The sequence below is a fragment of the Eurosta solidaginis genome, chromosome 1 (genome assembly GCF_040869045.1).
Source record: "Eurosta solidaginis isolate ZX-2024a chromosome 1, ASM4086904v1, whole genome shotgun sequence".
NCBI lineage: Eukaryota > Metazoa > Arthropoda > Insecta > Diptera > Tephritidae > Eurosta > Eurosta solidaginis.
Genome location: NC_090319.1, coordinates 265,924,642 through 265,947,236, shown reverse-complemented (window position 1 = coordinate 265,947,236; position 22,595 = coordinate 265,924,642). Strand labels below are relative to the sequence as shown.

The window sequence follows — 22,595 nt, the reverse complement described above, 5'->3', positions numbered from 1 at the left end:
TTGTAACCAAAAGGTTAATAAACAAAACTTTTTCTTAATCAAACAAAAATTGTACGCATTTTTCATTTTTTCCATAATACTTTTAATGCCATAAGTGGCAAATTAATTAATGTCTATGACAGTTCTCTTTTTAATTATCCTTACCCTATGTAATATGTAGATCAGAGCTGGCATATAATGTTCGGATCTGTCCGAAGTTAGCCTTCCTTACTTGTTTTAACACATGTAGAGTTAGTACAAAAAAATGAATCTTCGAGAGTTAGAAGAGCAAGCCGAATTTTATAACCCGTTATTTTAGCAAATGTTTGTCATACATATATGTACATATTTCCACATAAAAAAGACTAAATGCCGCAATTGCATTTACAAATAATTCAATGAGCAGCAATTTTTTAGGTTTTTTCGAAAAAAAAAAATAATTTTATCACTTTTTGACAAAAGGTGGACAATCAGAAATTTTTCGTGGACAAATATATGGAAAAACGATGGGCAAACTACAGACATACGATTTGGCACAATAAAGCGAAAACAAATTTTGGGTTTTTTCGAAAACAAAATATTTTTCTTATAAAATTTTAACAAAAGGTGGAGAAACGAAAATTTTTCCTGGGCAAACATGGACAAACGATTCACATTTGGTTTTTTTAATTACTCGCGATGGATGGCGGCGTTGTACCAACCGGAGCTTCGAAGGCTGATCCGTGGGCTGATGGAAAAGCACTCTTAAGGCTCAGAGGTAGCAAGACCGGAGACAGAACTGAGAGAAAGTGGTCCTTCTCACCTAAACGAACCGCGAGTAAGGGTTCACTGCAAATTCGTTCGTTTTAAATACCCTTCATTGTGATGATTTAGGAAACGAGCTTTTTATTTGGCACTTCAGCAAATTGTCATAGGCTGTTTGTTTGACACAAATGTTGATCAGTTGTTGTTGGCTACATGCTACCCAGGTGACCTGTTGGCCATACTGTTTCCCATGGTATAGTTTTGGGCTTCAGGTAAAGTGTCAGAGTGTGTCGTTTTTTTGCAACGCTACATTACAGGAACTAACTTGCTAGAGGTAATACTCAGTGTCACCGCAGCGCATCATTCCTTCTTTAAATGTAGTATTCTCAGGACAATATGACACTGAGTGTTTTCAAACTTTCCTCTTGCAATGATAAAACTGTCGTCCGCATAGCCTTAGCATCGTTAATCGTGGTTTGTTGGTTTGTGCAAGATTTAGTTGTTGTTGTTGTTTTAGCGATAGACACTCCCCGAGGATTTTAAGGAGTGTTATCGATGTCGATTGTCCTTTTCTGGATATAGATCCGGTACATTACAGTAACAAGCACCACCCTCTAGTACCATGAGCGACTTGCGGTCGCCAGAGCCTCGGCTGTTAAGAAACAAGATTCGCTACGGGTAGCTGAGGTTAACAATTGGGTTGTAGAAGCTATTATTTGCGCTGTCAACCCTTTCAGAGCTACGGCAGCTTAAGGATCCGCCACGGGTAGGTGAGGTTGAAAATTGAGTTCGGGGAGCTATAAATTGCGTTGAGATCACTTTGAAGGGGTTTCTCTACACAATCCTTTGAATTATTTGGGTACTTTAGTCGTCACTGGTGACAGGTATACCCGATGTTGTTGTTGTTGTAGCAGTGCTTCACTCCGTCCAATAGGTGCGACCGATCACAAATTGTCATCAATATCCTCTAACGGGAGTCCAATGACATGCTGTTTCAACAGGGGTGGAGCATAATGAGAGGGGTGTTAGAGGCGTTGGTTCCACAATACAGTTAAAGAAATGGTTGGTGTCATGTGGGGACACGTTACAAGCAGGACATATGTTTTTTATAACGGGGTTGATTCTGGATAGGTAAGAGTTTAACCTGTTACAGTATCCAGATCGAAGTTGAGCTAGAGTGACTCGCATTTCCCAAGGGAGTGTGAGGGAGTCAAACCCCAGGTATACCTGTCGCGGGTATGTCGTAAGCTTCCTCACCCGCTGGGGTATCTTGTTGTTGTTGTTGTAGCAATGCTTCGCCCCACCTAATAGTTGCGACCGATCACAAATTGTCATCAATATCCTCTAACGGGAGTTCAAGGAAACTTGCTGTTTCAACAGGGGTGGACCATAATGAAAGGGGTATTAGAGGCGTTGGTTCCACATTACAATTAAAGATATGGTTGGTGTCATGTGGGAACATATTGCAAGCGGGGCATACATTTGGTATGTCGGAGTGGATTCTGGATATGTAAGAGTTTAACCTGTTACAGTATCCAGAACGAAGTTGAGCCAGAGTGACTCGCGTTTCCCTGGGGAGTATGCGTTTCTCTTCCGCAAGTTTTGGGTACTGTTTTTTGAGTATTGGATTCGCCGGGCAATTCCTGGCATAAAGGTCTGACGCCTGGGGCATCTTGTCGCCCCATATGGTTGCTTCGGTTATCCCTGTGGGGAGCAGAAAAATGCACTTTGGTGTTCTGAAGTCAGCTAGTACTGTGCATACATACATAATATAATGAGCATTCGTAAACAACACTAATAGCATCTTATGAACTACTAAATTAATCAATTTTCCGTGCATATCATTATTTAGGTGCAGTCGTTAAGAACAATTAAATGATATAAATAAACAAGTGAGATAGTTTCTTGGAGAAATCTGTGGAGCTGTAATAAAAACACTTGGCTAAGTATTTGTTTTGTAATTAAGACAGCTCCTTAACGATCATATATCATAGATAGATAGATTGTTGTGAATATACGCACTTCGACCTATTGGTCTTTTGGGCCTCATATAGGATAGAATATATTTTTATTTGAAAGTATTTGTCAGGGTTCTTCAATACGTACTGAGCTTAATTTGTATGTTCTTCCTTGCTTATGGTAGTTCACCTGTTGTTGGCGCCAATATTTCAACTGGTGCAGATTTTAGGACATTGTAGCTGATTGTAGCCCTCCATGCATGGATATATATTATAGAACATAAAATGTTTAACTTACCAGACTTCCATTTTTTGGGCGTATTAGTTTGTGATGAAGCTGATGACGCTTCAGACACTATACCAGTTTGTACATTATTTGCCCCAGTTACGACTCCAGCAGCATTCGATACCATAGCACCGATTTGTGAGGTAAAACTTTCTGAACGTCGAAATGTATTACGCAAGCGATTAAGGGAGGATAACGAAGGAGAACCGGACAATATGTTACTGGATGCATTGCTGACGACTTCATCGCTTTCAGAATTACGTATGAGTAAATTGCGGATATTACTCATTTTCGTACACTACAAAGGATATCAAAACATACAACACACTTTTATGCACAATCAAATGGTTTCCAGTGAACACACACAAAATATTAACAATAACTAAAAATTCAGATTAAAAATTAATTAAATGCACAGACAAAAGTTAGACGAAATCGCAAATCAAAACCACATTTGTTTTGTGCATTTTTTGACAGCTGAGTTATCACTACAGTGGCGTTGAAGCTGTTGATAGAGATAGCGAAATTAAATCGATTCGATCTATCAAATAAATCGAGTCTTATTATCTTATAAGACATAGGCCAGGCGCACACGTGGCTACTCGTCATAGACACGAATTAGACGCTGCAGGCGAAATCTGTACGCTTTGATGTCGAACCAAAGAGGATAAATATATAAGAGACGTCAAGTTGGAAAAAGCAGCGAGATGCTCACTGAAAACCGACGAGATGTCAAAAGTTATGTTTTTTTCGTGGTATCGCTGATTTCTTTTCTCCCAATTTCTGACATTTTACTTCCCATTTTTATGATATATTCGCTCCGCGCCATGTTGGTAGAGCTGAGCTCTTGGCAGAATTTGAGTTTTTTTAAGTTGCAGATATTTTCTTATTTCTGCAAAGAGCAACCCAAATGCAACTTAATAAGAAATTACTTTTAATGACACATTTTTTTTAATTTAGATTTACTATGTAAATCATCTAAACAGATTTCAATAATGAAAAAACCTAAATATTTGCAACTTGAGACAAAATTTTTGTACCAAGCGTGCGCGGTTTGCAGACAGAAAAACGCCAAAATGTTTGAGAAGGCATTTTTTATCCAATAGTGCCCATTTTTCCCAAAACAGAAAATTTTACCAGGCCATCAGAAAAAGGGAACAAGATATTTGCTTGATATTACTTCACAAATTCCCATCCTTAACTAACTTTCGAATATCGAATTTCCGTATTGTCGTCTTCCTCATCTGCAGACAATTTATGTTACCGTCTTTCTTATCTGCATAAAATTTTATTTTTCCCTCATCCTTCCTAACGCATTCGTCTTATTTATCGAAATCATAGAAATTATGGTTAAGTGCCTTGTGCTGCGCGCAATTCTGAGTTCGACTACCGCTTCGACTCCATGATATTATTTATTTTTTAATTTTTTCTGCTTTGGTGGTTGAAATCAATCAAAAATCAATACAAAACACATCACATTATTTAATTCATAAAGAAAAAAGTGTTTGAGTGAGAGGATTGCGCCAAAGTGGCGCCAATGGATTTAAATATTACTACAAAAGGAGACAAAATTACTGTTAATCTTCTCGTGCAATTGCGCCAAAATGAGGCAAAAACTCCAATATCAAAAAGATAAAAAGGCGTGATAAAAAGCTTTTTGATATTTTGCGAAATAATTAAGCGATTAATTCACCAAATTGTTTGTATAAAAACATAAAAACAGATTTTTTTTCAAAATCATATTCAGAAAATATAAATAAATAATTAAAATAATGCCTGCTTTCCGGTAGGGTGTTATCGGGTGCGGTAACAACTCTCGTTCGGAAGCAAAATTGTTTTTGGCATAAGCAAAGAGGATAAATATATATTTATCCTCTCTGGCATAAGCTTGTGTTAAACTCAACTATATGAAAATCTGCTTATGTGACAGAGCTATAAAACATATGTTTCGATAGTATTTTCACAGCGCTATTTATCGTAGTTCTTTTTCGTCGTATCCTTCATTACTTTTTGCTCACAATTCACAACCAAAAGAAAGAAAGAGACAAAAAAACAAGAGCTGAAGGAAAATTACGTTAAAAATGGCCCATAAAAAACAGCTCATCTGTTGTTTACATGCGCATTCAGCGCAATCTTGTGTAAGTGATTTGTGCTTTTCGCTTTTATTTCGTTATTTTGACAGCTTGTTACGGCATTGTTAAACAGCTGTTCGAACAATTTTTGGGTTAATACGTAAATTTAACAATGGGCATATTAAAAAAGGTTATTTAATTTTTTATTAATTAAAGTTTATTTAAGTTAATGCAGTTTATATTACAGTCTGGGCAGCAGCTGTTGGCTGCTACCAATTTTAGCGCGGCACCCATTGCAATAACAAGCGCAGCTATTCATACAAGCCCTGTACATAATCGCGTTCAAGCCGGACGCTATCGTGTAACTACAAAGCGTAATCGACCTCTCACGTACGAAATGGCCAATCCACCACATTATATTGCTCATCGTAAATCTTGGAATTCATGGAATACTTGTATGTATAAAATATGAGTATTAAAATTTCTATATCATCAATATTTCACCTTACTGTGTTTAGCTTCAATATTGGATGGACTACGCCCCTCTGAGACAGCCATAGAGGACCTATTCTTACGAAAGTTCATGGTTGGCACATGGCATTCGCTTATTGTTTCTGAAGTAATTATTAAAAGGCAACATAATATGATTAGAATAGCAGCGATAATACGTCAAGCAATAAGCCCACGTAAGATGTATTTTCTTATTGGTTACACTGAAGAGCTTTTATCATATTGGCTGCAATGTCCCGTTACTTTGGAGTTACAAACCGTTGCAGATAAAAAAGATGTCATATTTAAGTATATTTAATTTGTTACTATGTACTAATAAGATTAGCTGTTGAAAGGCAATGGAAGTAACTTGATTAAACGTAGTTCCAGTCTTTATCAGTGTACTGTAATCTCGTTGTGGTTCTTGTTACTCTGCCAGGTTTTTATGGCCTTGTTTACAATGGTAGCATCTTGATCCTTTACCTACATATATAAAAGATGTTAAAATTAAATAATTAATTTGGATGTCAGCAGTCGATAATGAGCAAACCTTTTCGATCAACGTCTTTAGACTATTTATTGAATTGCAATTAAGTATATGCGTTCTCAATGTTTTTACTAACTCAAGGAATATAAAAACAACTATTTTCTTTGAGCCTCCGCAAATTTTATCCCACACTTTAACTAACGCTGTGTCTGTAACAACCCCAGCAAAGCATGTAACGTACCACTTTTCTAAAACTTCTCCAATATTAAAAACACCAAGTTTTTCCAGATGACTGTAGAAAATATAATAAGAACAAAAGAGATTAGAAATTACGGAAAGTAAAGACGCAACACACCTATAGAATTCAATGTCCTCACGCTTCAACAATGTCTCGGTTAGTTCTTTTAATTTTGCACACTCTTTTTCTATGCCTTTGGTCAGTCCAAAAAATTCTTTTGCTATCCAATATGTTTCCACATCGTTGTCAAATATCTGCAGCAGTACTTTAACTATTTCCATAAAACTGTTATCATCTTCAGGTGGTCCTATTAATGGATGTAGCAGACGTCCATTTTCCAAAAGCCACATTGTCTGTAGTACTTTACTTTTGGGTGAAGTTTGATCAATATATTGCATCATAGTGACAGCCCGCAGCAAATCCTCATAAACGGCAGTTCGTTGTTCCAAAATGTAATCCATGGAGTTCTTGTGCAAAGGCAATACACCTAATATAATACTCCATAAGAGACCTCTCTGTGCAGTGGGTACAGTATAACTAAGACAAAACTGTTTCAATTTGGAGTGATTGCGTATATTGTCTTGGAGCAGTTTGTTCAATGATTTCTTTTCTTCAACAGAGTAACAACCAACTTTTTCATAGTAACTAGATCGAAAATTTCTTTCATCCATTACGGCTAATCTCAAGCTGCAGCAGTCGTTAGTGGCAGCGTTATATGGTAACACGAAGTTTTGTCCTTTTTTAAATGATTTCCTAATTAGATATGTAAAAAGTGTTAAGCAATTTATCAAATTTGTTGTCAGTACGTATTAGAGATTTTATTAAATAGTCGATTATTTGAAAAGATGTGCCCATCGATTCAGTTTGATAACTTTTACGTACTGGGTGATGCAAAAATTATTCAGGTATGCAATGGCAACTAATTGTTACCGGAATCGGATTTGAAACACATAAAATTTCTGCTACGCAAACAAATTTATTAAAATATTTGAACGGAATGTCAGATAGTTGCTTGAATAAAGTTGCGGTAAATCTTTACTTTAGCTCACAACTGCTAAAACTCGTCCAAAAATATCTGGAGAGGCGTCAAAAGACGCGTTATGAACCCAGGATCACGATTTCGAAGGCGGAAATTTTTCCTTCCGGAGATATTTGAAAAAAAAAAAAATGAATATGGTTGTTGTAATTTTGATGATTTTGGCGTACCCACAAGAAAAACTGAGTAAAAGCGTTTACTCCAAACCGGGTGGGTCCAGGGTAATTTTTTAGGTAATTCTATACGACAGCATGACACTGCTAATACGCGTCGAGAGAGGTTTCAGACGACGCGCCTTGACATCAGTATTAATAATCCCAAACCGGAAAGTAAAAATTTTAACTCGTTCAAAAGATATTAACGAAAAACCAAAAAAAGACCCGCGGGTCCCTCCGAAACCGGGGGTGAAATCCATAGTATTTTTGCGCAGAACACCTTTCTGCGTTGGCGGCCTTCGCGCTTATAAAAAATAACCCTGGGCTACGCCATGCCAAGTCCGGGTGTGTGGTACAACCGTGGCTACCGCCACGATGATGTCCTGCGTTCACAATTTTGTTTGTGGGTACAATTACAACAACCACATGAAAAGCGCCAACTTCAACTGCAAATATCCCAAGACAGAGATAAAGTTTTTATTTTCCGGTTTCGGATTATTGTTGTCGAGATTAATACGCGTCTTTTGACACCTCTTTCAATATTTTTGGACGCGTATTTGCAGTGTCACGCTGTCGTATAGAATTACCATTTTTTATAAGCGTGGCCGAAGACCGCCAATGCACAAAGGTGTTCTGCGCAAAAATACTATGGATCCCACCCCCGATATTGGATTGTTCGGGGCCATTTTTCGGTTTTTTTAAAAAATGTTTTGACAGAAATAAAATTTTGAATTTCTGGTTACGGATTAATGGCCCTGGGACCAAAACGCGTCTTTTGACAGCTATCCGACCTCTGAACGAGTTTTTACAGTTGTGAGCTAAAGTAAAGTTTTACCAAAGTTGCCATGTGTTAATTGAATGCGCAATACCAAAAGTGAGTAACGTTTTACAAGACGGTGCACCACATAATCTTTATCAAACATTATCAAATGTGGTATCAAAAGACTTGTTTCGATCTACGTTTTTAGAATCCGTCAAGCTAAAATCGGTTCAAATTTTGATGTGTTTGTTGTATATTGTCAGATTTGTTGTACACACACCCACACACACATTAGCAGGTTCTTTTTACAAGCGTATACAAATTTTACAATACGTATACGTTACGTTTGGGCTTAAAAAAACGCTTATCCTCGCTTAGATAATGCTTAAGAGACCCATCTAGCGGCAGTGGTTAAATAACTAGCTACAGAACAGGGTGTACCTAAAATCGGAGACACAAACCTCTGGTGGCCATAATGTATAACATATAGCTGAATCAGTTGCGATGAATAGTGGGCCCGCAACATCTTAAGAGGTGATACATAGAATAAGTGTAGAGGGAAACATAGACACATATTTCAGTTACATCTGAGTATAATGCGTATTGAAATTTAGTAGTACGAATTTTATGCGCAGCAATTTGAGAGGTGTATTTAAAGTTTGACGCTTAAGCGTAATCGTCTATTGATGTATAAAAAAAAAAAAAAACAGCTTTTAATGCAGAAAGGTGTTCTGCGCGAATATAATTTTGATCCCCAAACCGGTGTTGGACCCACTCAGGGTTATTTTTTTAAATAGGGGCCAAGGGCCGCCAACGCAGAAAGGTGTCATGTGACAAAAAAAAGACTATGGTTCAGGCCCCATATTTAGGATCCCCTCGGGGTCATTTTCTGGTTTTTTGTAAATATCTTTCGACAGAAAGGCTTAAAAGCCAAATGGAATAAATGATATCAGATTTTATAATTTTTCATAAAAATTAGGCGGTGTCCTGTCTTGTAAAACGTTACCCAAAAGAGAAATTGCCGATAATTAGCAACAAAAAGTTAAAAATTAAGAAGGCAACATGAGGGTAAAATTTTTTCCAGAAAAAAAACTAAAAGCCAAATTAAACTTCCTTAGCCCGAACGGCATAGTCGTAACCATACCCATATCCATAACCATCTCCATTGTGATCGATTAATGGTGCCTTAACCTAAAAATCGTGAAAATTTCATAAAAATGAAGAAAACGCAAAAAATTACAAGCATGTTCCACAAAAAATAAGTCTCTTAGTCAAAACGTATACAAAACAATGAATAAAATCTACACAAAGTTATTAAATTCACCAACTCATATATTTTTAGGTTATGGATATGGCGAAAAACCAAAAACCAATTGGTTGCCTATGTATGGTTATGGCGTTAGCGTTATGGTATGGCACCATTAATCGGTTACATTGATTTCCATAAGGTAGATTCGATCAGCTGTTTTGTCTGGTTACGGTTTTACGGTTATAAGTCACCATTAATTACACCTTAAAAGAAAAACTGCAAGTGTATTTTGTGCTTTATGTGTTTATCTCTCTCCATTATTTAATATGGCAGCTTTTGAAACAACTTCCAAGGCTGGTAGCACAATTGTGTGCTTCTTCTTCAGTTTATTATACATTTTTTTCCATAGATTTTCGTCTTGCAAAGTGAATGTTTGTTTTTTGGCGTATTTTGTGCAATTTTAATTAGAATGTGTAATAATGTAAAATAAATATTAACAAAGAAGTTATCACTATTTGATATAAACATTAGTAAGCACCTGAATGATTAAAGTGAGCCAACATTAAAACGACTCCACTGGGCATGTGGTTGTGTGTGCGCAGGTGCTGATAGAGTCAAAAAAAAGGAAGACAACTCCCAGAATTTTTTACGCAAAGAATAATGTAAGCGAAAGAAAAATTTAAGTGTATTGATAAGTATTTTAAAAATTGTTTTAATTAGACCTGCTGATAAGCAAAGTGAAAAAAGTTAAAAAAAAAAAAATGTGGTTAAACGCAAAATGGGATTACTTTCCCATGAGTTTCGTGAACTTAACCGGAGAATGTGTATACGAAGCATAGATTCGGAGGAACATTTTAACAAAAGTACATAAGCATAAGTGAAGAATCAATGCATGCTTGATATAACGTTTCTCCCACCCTTTCGCGTTGACTTCCCCGCTAGCAAGACTTTAGATTGGGTATGATTTTATGTATAAATGGCTTAACAAAAGAGGGATTCTGAGGGTACATAAGCATATTTCTTTGTATATATTTAAAATTTTAACGTGGTGTCCCCAATTTTATGGCATATTTCATTTATAAATATTCACATATATAGCTACAACTTCAGTACAACAGTTGACATATCATTAATTGAATAATAAGCATTCATTTAATTGAAGATACGTAGATCTTAAGTCATACATACATATGACTGCTTGTTAAATGAAATTAACTACCTAGAACGTTCAGTACCGTAACTTTCAAAGAGCTTTCCTAACTAAATCGGAAATCGAATATCCTATTAGCACCTGTCCCAATGTCAATCCCGAAATGAACTTAATCAATAAGCAAGTTCTACAAGGCCCCTAGGATCTAACACTTTAAAAGGTACTAACATGACATAGGATGAACACAGGAATAATAGGCCTTTTCTAAGAAAGAGTAATTTTTTTAAACTACAGCGTTTCGGCACGTAAAGGTATTGCAGGGCGTCAAGGGCTCCTCATGGAACTTGGGAGTGGGGAGGGAGCGATGGCCTGAAGGTTTAATGTGGCCATATAAATCGTTCCCGAGATGGTCGGGCTAGCAACTTAATGGTGCTGTGTTACCGGAGCGTACCGGGGGTTTTCGGTGAAAAACTTTATCACTACAACAACAACAACAAGACTCCCCGAAGGTTTTGGGGAGATTTATCGATGTTGATGGTCTTTTGCAGGATACAGATGCGGTACGTTCCGGTAACAAAACACCATAAAGGTAGGTACTAGCCCCACTATCTGTCTGCGATGCGATGCCATAGCGGGGAGACTAAAGTTTTTCGGCTCACCCAAGCCTGAAGGAACGAACATATACTCAGAGGAACAAATATTATGAGGATGCTTGGCTTGGACGAATAGTTATGCGCATCTACCTATTAAGAGAAGATTAAAGTTCAAAACTCTTTCGACGCTCTGAAAGAGACTGCAAATTTTTCGCTTTTTCTGAATAAAGTTTTCTTAATTTGATCACTTCTTAGATCTACATAATTCGTACATACATATATGTATATACGTATGTGTGATATACATAGGTAATAGGGGGACTCATGTAACCGTATAAATGCCTTATAAAGTGTGTAAACGTATAAATTTATCTAGTGCGTAAACGAGCTGTCAAATTTTGTATGAAAAATCATTTACACAATTTGTATAAATTTACGCTCACATTTCATTGTGTAAACGCGATAAACTCGAAGGAATGCAACCTTGCAGACATTACAGCAGGCATTTTCATCAGAAATCTGCAACATCAGCAAGTAAAGGCGTTTTAGTTTTGATTTTTCACTTAATCTTGGTATTTTTTAATCTGTATAACAATCAAAAACATTTTGTTTGGCAATAATACAGCTGATAAATAATCAAGTTTATCAAGAGTATTGCTAGGTGCGTTCATATAACCGCGTGTGTAAATGGATATAATTTTACACCTTATAAGTTTATATGCTTTCATGAGTTCCCCTAATGTCATTTATGTAATGGCCGGTTTGCCCTTCACTTCTTATAAAGAAAAGTAAGAATATGTATAAACATATGTATAGCTGCAGTCAAAATCTTAGTAGTGGACATACCTAAAAAATAATTAATTAAAAAAGTACCTGCAATCACTTCTATAAACATTTTTCCCCTCTTATAGCTCAACTAGCTAACAAATCAAATCGTTTCTTATTTTAATAAAATAAACAAATATTTACAAAAACTGCAGCGAGTTTTGAGCAGTTAAAAACTTAGTAGTGTAACAAATTGTAAGTAAAATTTTGATATAACTTTTATATAATGGTGGTTTTGTTTTAATTTATTTTTACATTGGGAGTTGGCTTATATTTAAATTAATATTTAGTTTCATTAGAGCTGCAGCAAAGCGACGTGGCATTGCGTCAAGAAATTTTTGGCATCTTTCAACCGAAATCGACTCCCATGCGCTTTTACAGCTTCCCATAGTTGCGTATTCGATGTTGGCTTTAACTATAAATCAGACTAAATATAAATATGAATTTACTGTACAGAAGCATACAAAGTGAACAAAATTTATAATATAAAATATGTATGTATACTATTAAATCAGTTGTCGGGATGGACTGTGATGGCGAGCCACGGGAATTGATTATTAGTGCTGTCGGAATGGGCATGATTTCGAGCAGCTGAAGTACGCGTCCCCGATATGGTCGCCAAGCCTAAAGACTACTCACTGGAAGAAGCTACTCTTACTTAATTGGCGCTTAACCGTATAAACGGTTATGGCCGTAAATGTAAGGCGCGATAACCTCCGAAGAGATTTTAGGCCGAGCTTCTCTTCCAATTTGCGGCATGCTCTTGATTTTCCCTACAAATTGCCCGGACGGGACCTACATGTTTTATGCCGACTCCGAACGGCATCTGCAAGGCAGATGAGTTTTCACTGAGAGCTTTTCATGGCAGAAATACACTCGGAGCGCTTGCCAAACACTGGCAGGGGGCGACCCCGCTAAGAAAAAATTTCTTCTAATTGAAAAACCTAATTTCTAAAATTTTTTGATGTTTCTTTGCCCGGGGTGTGAACCCAGGGCATACGATGTGGTAGGGGGAGCATGCTACCAGCACACCACGGTGGCCACCAGAAGAAGCTACAGGCCTGTCAAAATATCGTCCTCAGAACCGCCACGGGTTGTCTTATATCCCCAGAACACCATCTACATAATGAGGCGATAATAGCTCTGTGTAGTTCGCACCTCCATTTGCGAGTAATTAAAAAAAAAAAACAATTAAGGAAGGCTAAGTTCGGATGTAACCGAACATTACATACTCAGTAGAGAGCTGTGGAGACAAAGTAAGGGAAAATCACCATGTTGTAAATAGAACATAGGGTAACCCTAGAATGTGTTTGTATAACATGTGTATCAAATGGAAGGTATTAAAGAGTATTTTAAGAGGAAGTGGGCCATAGTTCTGTAGATGGACGCCATTTAGGGATATCGCCATAAAGGTGGACCAGGCCTGACTCTAGAATTTGTTTGTACGATATGGGTATCAAATGAAATGTGTTAATGATAATTTTAAAAGGGAGTGGGCCTAAGTTCTATAGGTGGACGCCTTTTCGAGATATCGCCATAAAGGTGGACCAGGTGTGACTCTAGAATTTATTTTGTACGATATGGGTATCAAATGAAGGGTATTAATGAGTATTTTAAAACGGCGTGGGCCTAAGTTCTATAGATGGACGCCTTTTCGAGATATCGCCATAAAGATGGACCAGGGGTGACTCTAGAATTTGTTTGTACGATATGAGGATATCGCCATAAACGTGGACCAGGGATGACTCTAGAATTTGTTTGTACGATATGGGTATCAAATGAAAGGTGTTAATGAGTATTTTAAAAGAGAGTGGGCCTTAGTTCTATAGGTGGATGCCTTTTCGAGATATCGCCATAAAGGTGGGCCAGGGGTGACTAGAATTTTTTTGTACGATATGGGTATCAAATGAAAGGTGTTAATGAGTATTTTAAAAGGGAGTGGGCCTTAGTTCTATAGGTGGACGCCTTTTCGGAATATCGTTATAAAAGTGGACCAGGGTTGACCTTAGAATGCGTTTGTACAATATGGGTATCAAACGAAAGATGTTAATAAGTGTTTTAAAGGGAGTGGGCCTTAGTTCTATAGGTGGACGCCTTTTCGAGATATCGCCATAAAGGTGGCCCAGGCGTGACTGTAGAATTTGTTTGTACGATATGGGTATCAAATGAAAGGTGTTAATGAGTACTTTAAAAGGGCGTGGGCCTTAGTTCTAAAGGTGGACGCCTTTTCAAGATATCGCCATAAAGGTGGACCAGGGGTGACTCTAGAATTTGTTTGTACGATATGGGTATCAAATGAAAGGTGTTAATGAGTATTTTAAAAGGGAGTGGGCCTTAGTTCTATAGGTGGACGCCTTTTCGAGATATCGCCATAAAGGTGGCCCAGGCGTGACTCTAGAATTTGTTTGTACGATATGGGTATCAAATGAAAGGTGTTAATGAGTATTTTAAAAGGGCGTGGGCCTTAGTTCTAAAGGTGGACGCCTTTTCAAGATATCGCCATAAAGGTGGACCAGGGGTGACTCTAGAATTTGTTTGTACGATATGGGTATCAAATGAAAGGTGTTAATGAGTATTTTAAAAGGGAGTGGGGTTTAGTTCTATAGGTGAATGCCTTTTCGAGATATCGCCATAAAGGTGGGCCAGGGGTGACTCTAGAATTTTTTTGTACGATATGGGTATCAAATGAAAGGTGTTAATGAGTATTTTAAAAAGGAGTGGGCCTTAGTTCTATATGTGGACGCCTTTTTGAGATATCGCCATAAACGTGGACCAGGGGTGACTCTAGAATGTGTTTGTACGATATGGGTATCAAATTAAAGGTACTAATGAGGGTTTTAAAAGGGAGTGGCCCTTAGTTGTATATGTGAAGGCGTTTTCGAGATATCGACCAAAATGTCGACCAGGGTGATCCAGAACATCATCTGTCGGGTACCGCTAATTTATTTATATATGTAATACTACGAACAGTATTCCTTCCAAGATTCCAAGGGCTTTTGATTTCGCCCTGCAAAACTTTTTCATTTTCTTCTACTTAATATGGTAGGTGTCACACCCATTTTACCAAGTTTTTTTCTAAATTTATATTTTGCGTCAATAGACCAATACAATTACCATGTTTCATCCCTTTTTTCGTATTTGGTATATAATTATGGCATTTTTTCATTTTTCGGAATTTTCGATATCGAAACAGTGGGCGTGGTCATAGTCGAATTTCGGCCATTTTTTACACCAATACAAAGTGAGTTCAGATAAGTACGTGAACTGAGTTTAGTAAAGATATATCGATTTTTGCTCAAGTTATCGTGTTAACGGCCGAGCGGAAGGACAGACTGTCGACTGTGTATAAAAACTGGGTGTGTCTTCAACCGATTTCGCCCTTTTTCACAGAAAACAGTTATCGTCCTAGAATCTAAGCCTCTACCAAATTTCACAAGGATTGGTAAATTTTTGTTCGACTTATGGCATTAAAAGTATCCTAGACAAATTAAATGAAAAAGGGCGGAGCCACGCCCACTTTGAAATTTTCTTTTATTTTTGTATTTTGTTGCAACATATCATTACTGGAGTTGAATGTTGACATAATTTACTTATATGCTGTAAAGATATTAACTTTTCTTTTAAAATTTGAATTAAACAAAATTTTTTTTTTAAAAAGTGGGTGTGGTCGTTCTCAGATTTTGCTAATTTTTATTAAGCAGACGTATAGTAATAAGAGTAACGTTCCTGCCAAATTTCATCATGATATCTTCAACGACTGCCAAATTACAGCTTGCACTGCTCATCATCAGTGAGAAATATGCCGACCGTGCAATGCAGAAAGCACAAGAAGATCTTGACTCTCTATACAACTGGTTGTGCCTTAAAAAATTGAAGTTAAATATAGATAAGACTAAGTTCATGGTATTGTGCAAAAACCAGAACATCATACGTATTAACGATTTAAACAATATAACCCTGAAGATAAAAAACAATTTAATTCAAAGAGTAAATGAAATGAAGTACTTAGGAGTTTTAATTGATGAAAACCTAAATTTTGGAGAACATATAAATTATCTTGAAAGGAAAATTGCGCAGAAAATAGGATTCATGTACAGAACAAGCAAACATATTAGTCAACGTCATAAAATAATGGTGTATCGTTCAATTATTGAGCCGCACTTTATATACTGTCCTACAATTCTGCTGATAGCGAGTGATATGCAAATTAAAATACTACAAATACAACAAAACAAGGCAATGCGATTTATATTAAAATGTCCCCCAAGAACATCAAAAACTATAATGCTGAATCGGTTAAACTGGCTTAAACAGTCAATAAGTTACTTCACTTTGAAATTTATACATCATGTAAGATTAGGTATGCTACCGAGTTACCTGAGCAATAAAATATTATATAATCACGAGATCCATAGCTATGGAACTAGATACTGCAATAATATAAGACTGCCTAGAGTGAGAACAGAGTTCGCTAAGAAGACTTTAGAATACACTGGGTACAAAATGTACAATGAACTACCTACTGAGATAAAAGATTGTGAAAATATTAATAAGTTTAAAGTAAAATTATTTTTATATTGTAAAACACTTAATATTTAATGAAACAAATGTTTAATTAACATCAACTAGGTCTTAAAGACCGTAATAAAGAAATATAATAATAATAATAATAATAAATTACCTTCTTTTAAAAGTGGGCGGTGTCACGCCCATTGTCCAAAATTTTACTAGTTTTCTATTCTGCGTCATAAGTTCAACTCACCTACCAAGTTTCATTGCTTAATCCGTATTTGGTAATGAATTATCGCACTTTTTCGATTTTTCGAAATTTTCGATATCGAAAAAGTGGGCGTGGTTATTGTCCGATATCGTTCATTTTAAATAGCGATCTGAGATGAGTGCCCAGGAACCTACATACCAAATTTCATCAAGATACCTCAAAATTTACTCAAGTTATCGTGTTAACGGACAGACGGACGGGCGGACATGGCTCAATCGAATTTTTTTTCGATACTGATGATTTTGATATATGGAAGTCTATATCTATCTCGATTCCTTTATACCTGTACAACCAACCGTTATCCAATCAAAGTTAATATACTCTGTGAGCTCTGCTCAACTGAGTATAACAAATGTCATTCGTTTCCCATGTTTGTCCAGGACAAATTTTAGTTTGTCCACCTTTTGTTAAGGCCCGGTGCCGCTATATAGCGGTAGACTACATTGTCAAAAATGATGCTGTGTAAAAGTAATTATGTGTGAACTTAGAAGACGGTGAAGTTCACCCTAAGGTAATTTAGCGGCAGGGCAATTAATATTACGGCCGTCATGACGGTACAAACTCTCTTATCACCGTTTTTTCCCACCGCTTCATAACAGTAAACAATATTTTTAATTTTTAATTTTTGTAAAATTTTTTTTCATGAAAACTACAAACACTTGAAGAAAAACAAGACGAATTGCAGAATTTAATTTTGCATATCGTGGTTCGAGGTATATATATGCCGGCTATTCTTTAGCGGTGGTGCCCTTTCTGGAAAAACCAGCTTTTACCTACATTGTTGGCTTTTCTCCACGCTTTTTGCCACGTTGCTTAATACTTGATGGCATTACTTACCATCATAGTGTACAAGTACAGGTGTGTTGACTTCTTTCTGACAGGCACTCGCTTAAGTGAGCATAACTGGGTTACCATTGTTGTTTCGGTTGAAAACGGTCAATTAGGGTTCTGTGAAGAGACGTAAAAGATTGAAACAGGATTTATGTAGTCACAAAAGTGTTGCTCCTGTTCCACAGCATTTTAATTTTATATTTTGGTGAAAAGTGTTCAGTTCAGATTTATTGATTTTCATTAAAAGTTTAATTTATTACGGAGAGTTACTTTTTAAGTGTAAAGAGCAGAGAAAACGTAGAGTTTTTCAAATTATTGTGAAAAACTTTTTAATTTGAATTTCTGTACCCAAGTTCACTATATTTGTGTAACACAAAAATCTTAAGGTCAACTCTTTAACTATGAAAAACTGAAAAATGTACACTTATTGAAAACTCATTTGCACACACAATTTAAACTTTGAATCTAGTTGTGTTTTTATGCACAAAATTTTGAAACTAAAAACAAAATTTTCATTTGTCAGAAAAAATTAAGAAAAAACGGCCTAATGTCCAAAAACCCTATCGAAATACAAATTGTCTTGTTTGTTTTTAATGAACTACGTTGTATTTTTCTTGTATTTCGTTAGTTTTTTTTTAAATATAGTTCACACACTTACACCAGTACTGAAGCCTTATTGGCTCCCTCGACAAAAAATATAAGATAAAATACAAGAAAAATATATAGAAAACTAGAAGACCCGGCGGACGTTGTCCTGCCCTAAATTTGGCCTATCTGTATACATTTTAATAAGCTTTTTCCGTCTGACTCTGCCCTCTCCCCCTCTTCACTTTTTCCTAATCCTTTAATTCACTCCTCCCTCCATCTTTTTCGCTTCATCTATCTCCATCTTCGTCTCATTCTATCTCTTTCTCAATCTCCCTCTCTCTTTTCTCTTCTCTCACTTTCTTCTCATTATTCTGCATCCCTTATTGCCTGTCCCAGAGGGTGGTATTATTTTATTCCAGTCCCACTCCGAGTCTCAGCCCCAGTCATAGTCCTAATCCCAGCCCCAGTCCGTCTCTGGATAATATATTACTCTTTACTAAAGCAGTCATCAACAGCTTTCATTTGATATCCATATTGTATAAACACTGTCTAGACATTCACTGGCCCACATTTTGGTCTATATCTCGAGACCCTAGTAACGCAGGGGTATGAAAATTACCCCCTCTACACAATTAAAGACTCTCCTGAATTAAAAAAAAATTCGTACTACCTCTAAATCGCGGTCCCCCTCAGAAACCCCACCCTCTCGGCGGGCCTGGTGATGTGCTATACTTGATATCATTCGCTATAATATTTTTTTATTGATAAGCAGGTTGTTTAATTAAACACCAAGCAATTACACGGAAGTATATCCGCACCACCTGAAAATATGAGTACCGCTGCGTATACGTAACATTTTGTTATTACGTATAAACAAATAAAAAATTTGCAATAAAATAATATTACGACTATAAACTGAGATATAACCTATCCTACCTCTCAAGTTAGATCAAACTACACACGGGGTGCAAAACAAATTCAAAATCGGTTCAGTATATTAGGAGTCCATCGCGGCCAAAAATGTTGTGACACGTGTTTTTTATATATTAAGATAAAGTAGTGTCTTATAGGAGTTTGATTTGTTTGCACTTACAGCACCATTTTATTTGCAGGAGACTTTGACAGCTACAAAAATTAAGGCGGATTTACACAGACGCTTTGGTTGTGTTGCATTCATTAATTCATCTGTCGGGCGAAGTATCGAAAAATTTACAAAATGCTTTGGTTGCGTGCCTACGCTTTGACAACGCCATACGAAAAACAATGAAACGCCGTACGTTATCTTTGCTTTGAAGCGACCAAAGCGTTTACATAATTTTGCCCTTATGCATTTGTGTAAACAGCCTTAGAAGTGAAAGTTTTCCATGTTACACGTGTGGCGCTTTATATTTTGAATCTAATTTAAATAAATTTTGCTTTCCGTATGTTTCCGCATTGTTGCAGGCTAGAAATCTTCTAGTATTCTTATTTCCGCGGAAATATATGCAACTATTTCATCTGTAAATACTACAAATTTTTATTAAAATATCAAATGCAACTCAGCTTGAAGTACTCTTACGTACCAAAAATGCAACTCTAGACCTGAGATTTGCATCAGGTGAGCGAGGCTGTTTGTAGTTTTGACGTTTATCGCTTAGTTGACACACTTGTCTAGGTACACTATGCTTACCATTGTTGGTGAGCAACCAATGATATTTTGCACATTGTAAATTTTACCAAGTAGCGCAACTAACAGCTGATCGGTGAAAATTCGCACATTCACACGCACAGTTCTCGACTCAGTTTCAAAAAAAAACTTTAGATTATTTAATTCCAATTTTAGAGTGAGATAATCCTTACAAATTTATGTATACAGAATATATATGGCCTTTTTGTTGGTATTAAAACAATAGTTTTATTTATATTAAAGCTTTTATCATTTTTATTTTTAACTTTAAAAAATCTCCGAACACCATTCCTTCATTATATGACATTCGACTGCCTAGTCCACTGCCTTCCACTCTATTCGTAACATAACCTCAATTTAAGCTGCCAAACTATATAGTAAACAATGATTTTGCACTTCCACATAGGCATTCTGAATGATGACTAAGTGTGATAACTTCTGCATAAACGTCAAAATTCCACAGTGATTGGATCACCTGATTTGTAAATGACTATCGCTGTCTCATTCTGTATCTCTTTCTATCACCCGCTGAAGATAGGCGCCGCCATATTGAACAGTCTGTCAAAACGCTGAAAAGTAGCCCTATTGAACAGCCTGTCATTTAATTATTAAAAGTTACCAATGTAGCACTTTTCACCATAGTGTACAAAACAAGTGTGATTTCTTATCCGTCAACCGCTTGACAGGATGTTCAATATGACGACGCGTAGGGTCGGCTATCTTCAGCGGGTGATAGAAAGAGATACAGGATGAGACCTCAATAATCACTTTAAAAATCAGGTGATTAGCTCATTTCAATATTTTGCTATGTCTTTGTCTATGCTGAAGATATCACACTTGTCTTATGAACAAGGATTTCCACATTCCAAACTCCCAAGTTGCTCCTAAAAAAGAAAAGTGTTTTTTCTTTTCAACCTCTTTTTAAAATATTGAAACAAATTTTAAAATAGTACTGAAAACTTTACTTAAAAAAAAGCTATATTATCGATTAAAAATAATAAATTTTGTTGCAAATCTCTGGTCAGTTAAAAATTTAAATGTAAATTAAATGTAAATTTTTAATAGCTGTGATGAATTTAGTTGCGATTTTATTTTGCAGCTGCAGAGCCAAAGACCACTAGATGGTTCTACCAGCTTCTAAGCTATTTACATCTCCGGAATAATGAAAATTTGACCATACGAAAATATACCCCTAGATGTAAGGGCCCGCTGCATTTTATCTCTACGCATAGTATTATGCGAAAACCTCCGCCATAGAGAGGCTGAGAAATTGGACCAGTAGCCTATTGACCTTCATGCCGTCTGTATACCATGCAATGGTGTAGTCTTGGTGGACATTTTCAATTCGGAAAACGTGCAATGCGACTGTATGACCTAACTTTGTTGTTGTTGTTGTAGCAATATTTCGCCCCACCTACTAGCTGCGACCGATCACAAATTGTCACCAATATCCTCTAACGGGAGTCCAAGGAAACTTGCTGTTTCGACAGGGGTGGACCATAATGAAAGGGGTGTTAGAGGCATTTGTTCCACATTACAATTAAAGAGATGGTTGGTGTCATGTAGGGACACATTGCAAGGGGGCATGCATCGGGGTTGATTCTGGATATGTAAGAGTTTAACCTGTTACAGTATCCAGAACGAAGTTGAGCCAGAGTGACTCGCATTTCCCTGAGGAGTATGCGTTCCTCTTCCGCAAGTTTTGGGTACTGTTCCCTGACTACTGGATTCACCGGGAAATTCCCGGTATAAAGGTCCGACGCCTGTTTGTGGACTTCACCGAGGACCTGCTTGTGTTTTTTTGCTTGTTGTTGTTGTTGTAGCAATGCTCGCCCCACCTGATAGCCGCGACCGATCACAAATTGTCATCAATATCCTCTAACGGGAGTCCAAGGAAACTTGCCGTTTCAACAGGGGTGGACCATAAGGAAAGGGGTGTTAGAGGCGTTGGTTCCACATTACAATTGAAGAGATGGTTGGTGTCATGTGGGGACACATTGCAAGCGGGGCATACATTTTGTATGTCGGGGTTGATTCTGGATAGGTAAGAGTTTAACCTGTTACAGTATCCAGAACGAAGTTGAGCAAGAGTGACACGCGTTTCCCTGGGGAGTATGCGTTCCTCTTCCGCAAGTTTTGGATAATTTTCGTTAAGTACTGGATTCACCGGGCAATTCCCGGCATAAAGGTCCGACGCCTGTTTATGGAGTTCACCAAGGACCTGCTTGTGTTTTTTCACTTCATACGGCTGGGTTCTCAGGTGCCGTATTTCCTAAAAATGCTTACGGAGATGACTCCTTAAGCCCCTAGGCGGTGCTGGTTCATCAATCAGATGTCTGTTGGGATGCCCAGGTTTCTGGGTATTCAACAGGAACTGTTTGGTCAGCATCTCATTTCGCTCCCTGATGGGGAGTATTCTCGCCTCATTATGCATATGGTGTTCTGGGGACATAAGAATAGAGCCCGTGGCGATTCTGAGAGCAGTATTTTGGCAGGCCTGTAGTTTCTTCCAGTGGGTGATTTTTAGGCTTGGCGACCATATGGGTGAAGCGTAGCACGTAATCGGCTGGCTAATTGCTTTGTATGTAGTCATGAGCGTTTCTTTATCTTTTCCCCAAGTACTGCCAGCGAGGGATTTGAGGATTTTGTTACGGCTCTGAATTCTCGGAACAATTGCGGCTGCGTGCTCACCAAAGTGTAGATCCTGAT

General features: G+C 37.1%; 4 protein-coding genes across 6 annotated transcripts in view; 2 read left to right on the top strand and 2 right to left on the bottom strand.

Annotated features, from left to right (window-relative positions):
- LOC137237258 (protein RUFY3) overlaps positions 1-3,440 on the bottom strand; it is a 104,942-nt gene extending 101,502 nt beyond the window's left edge. The window contains exon 1 of the mRNA XM_067760676.1: positions 2,980-3,440. Within this exon, the coding sequence (XP_067616777.1) occupies positions 2,980-3,256 (277 nt within the window). The 5' untranslated portion in view covers positions 3,257-3,440. The remainder of the gene's footprint in view (positions 1-2,979) is intronic.
- Positions 3,441-5,079: 1,639 nt separating this feature from the next.
- Positions 5,080-5,938, top strand: mRpS24 (mitochondrial ribosomal protein S24). Its single transcript, XM_067770058.1, has 3 exons — positions 5,080-5,229; positions 5,287-5,494; positions 5,558-5,938. Exons 1-3 carry the CDS (start codon positions 5,212-5,214, stop codon positions 5,845-5,847), a joined length of 516 nt encoding a protein of 171 aa, XP_067626159.1. The 5' UTR covers positions 5,080-5,211; the 3' UTR covers positions 5,848-5,938.
- Positions 5,682-7,073, bottom strand: TBC1d7 (TBC1 domain family member 7). The gene is made up of 3 exons (XM_067770046.1): positions 6,371-7,073; positions 6,079-6,307; positions 5,682-6,011 (listed from the first exon to the last, which is right to left on the bottom strand). The coding sequence occupies exons 1-3, from the start codon at positions 6,922-6,924 to the stop codon at positions 5,925-5,927; spliced, it is 870 nt and encodes a 289-aa protein (XP_067626147.1). The 5' UTR covers positions 6,925-7,073; the 3' UTR covers positions 5,682-5,924.
- A 2,781-nt stretch (positions 7,074-9,854) lies between these two features.
- Apc2 (Adenomatous polyposis coli 2) overlaps positions 9,855-22,595 on the top strand; it is a 93,235-nt gene continuing 80,494 nt past the window's right edge. For all 3 annotated transcript variants that reach the window (XM_067760671.1, XM_067760669.1, XM_067760670.1), the window contains exon 1: positions 9,855-10,115. The gene's annotated coding sequence lies outside the window, so the exon portion shown is untranslated. The remainder of the gene's footprint in view (positions 10,116-22,595) is intronic.

Excerpts from the sequence above, each read along its gene's own strand:
- mRpS24 (XM_067770058.1), top strand. Across the intron at positions 5,495-5,557 it reads TTGGAATTCATGGAATACTT|CTTCAATATTGGATGGACTA; the intron begins GTATGTATAAAA and ends TACTGTGTTTAG.
- TBC1d7 (XM_067770046.1), bottom strand. The coding sequence starts at position 6,924 with ATGGATGAAAGAAATTTTCGATCTAGTTACTATGAAAAAGTTGGTTGT. Across the intron at positions 6,308-6,370 it reads GAGGACATTGAATTCTATAG|TCATCTGGAAAAACTTGGTG; the intron begins GTGTGTTGCGTC and ends TATTTTCTACAG. Across the intron at positions 6,012-6,078 it reads TAAAGACGTTGATCGAAAAG|GTAAAGGATCAAGATGCTAC; the intron begins GTTTGCTCATTA and ends TTATATATGTAG.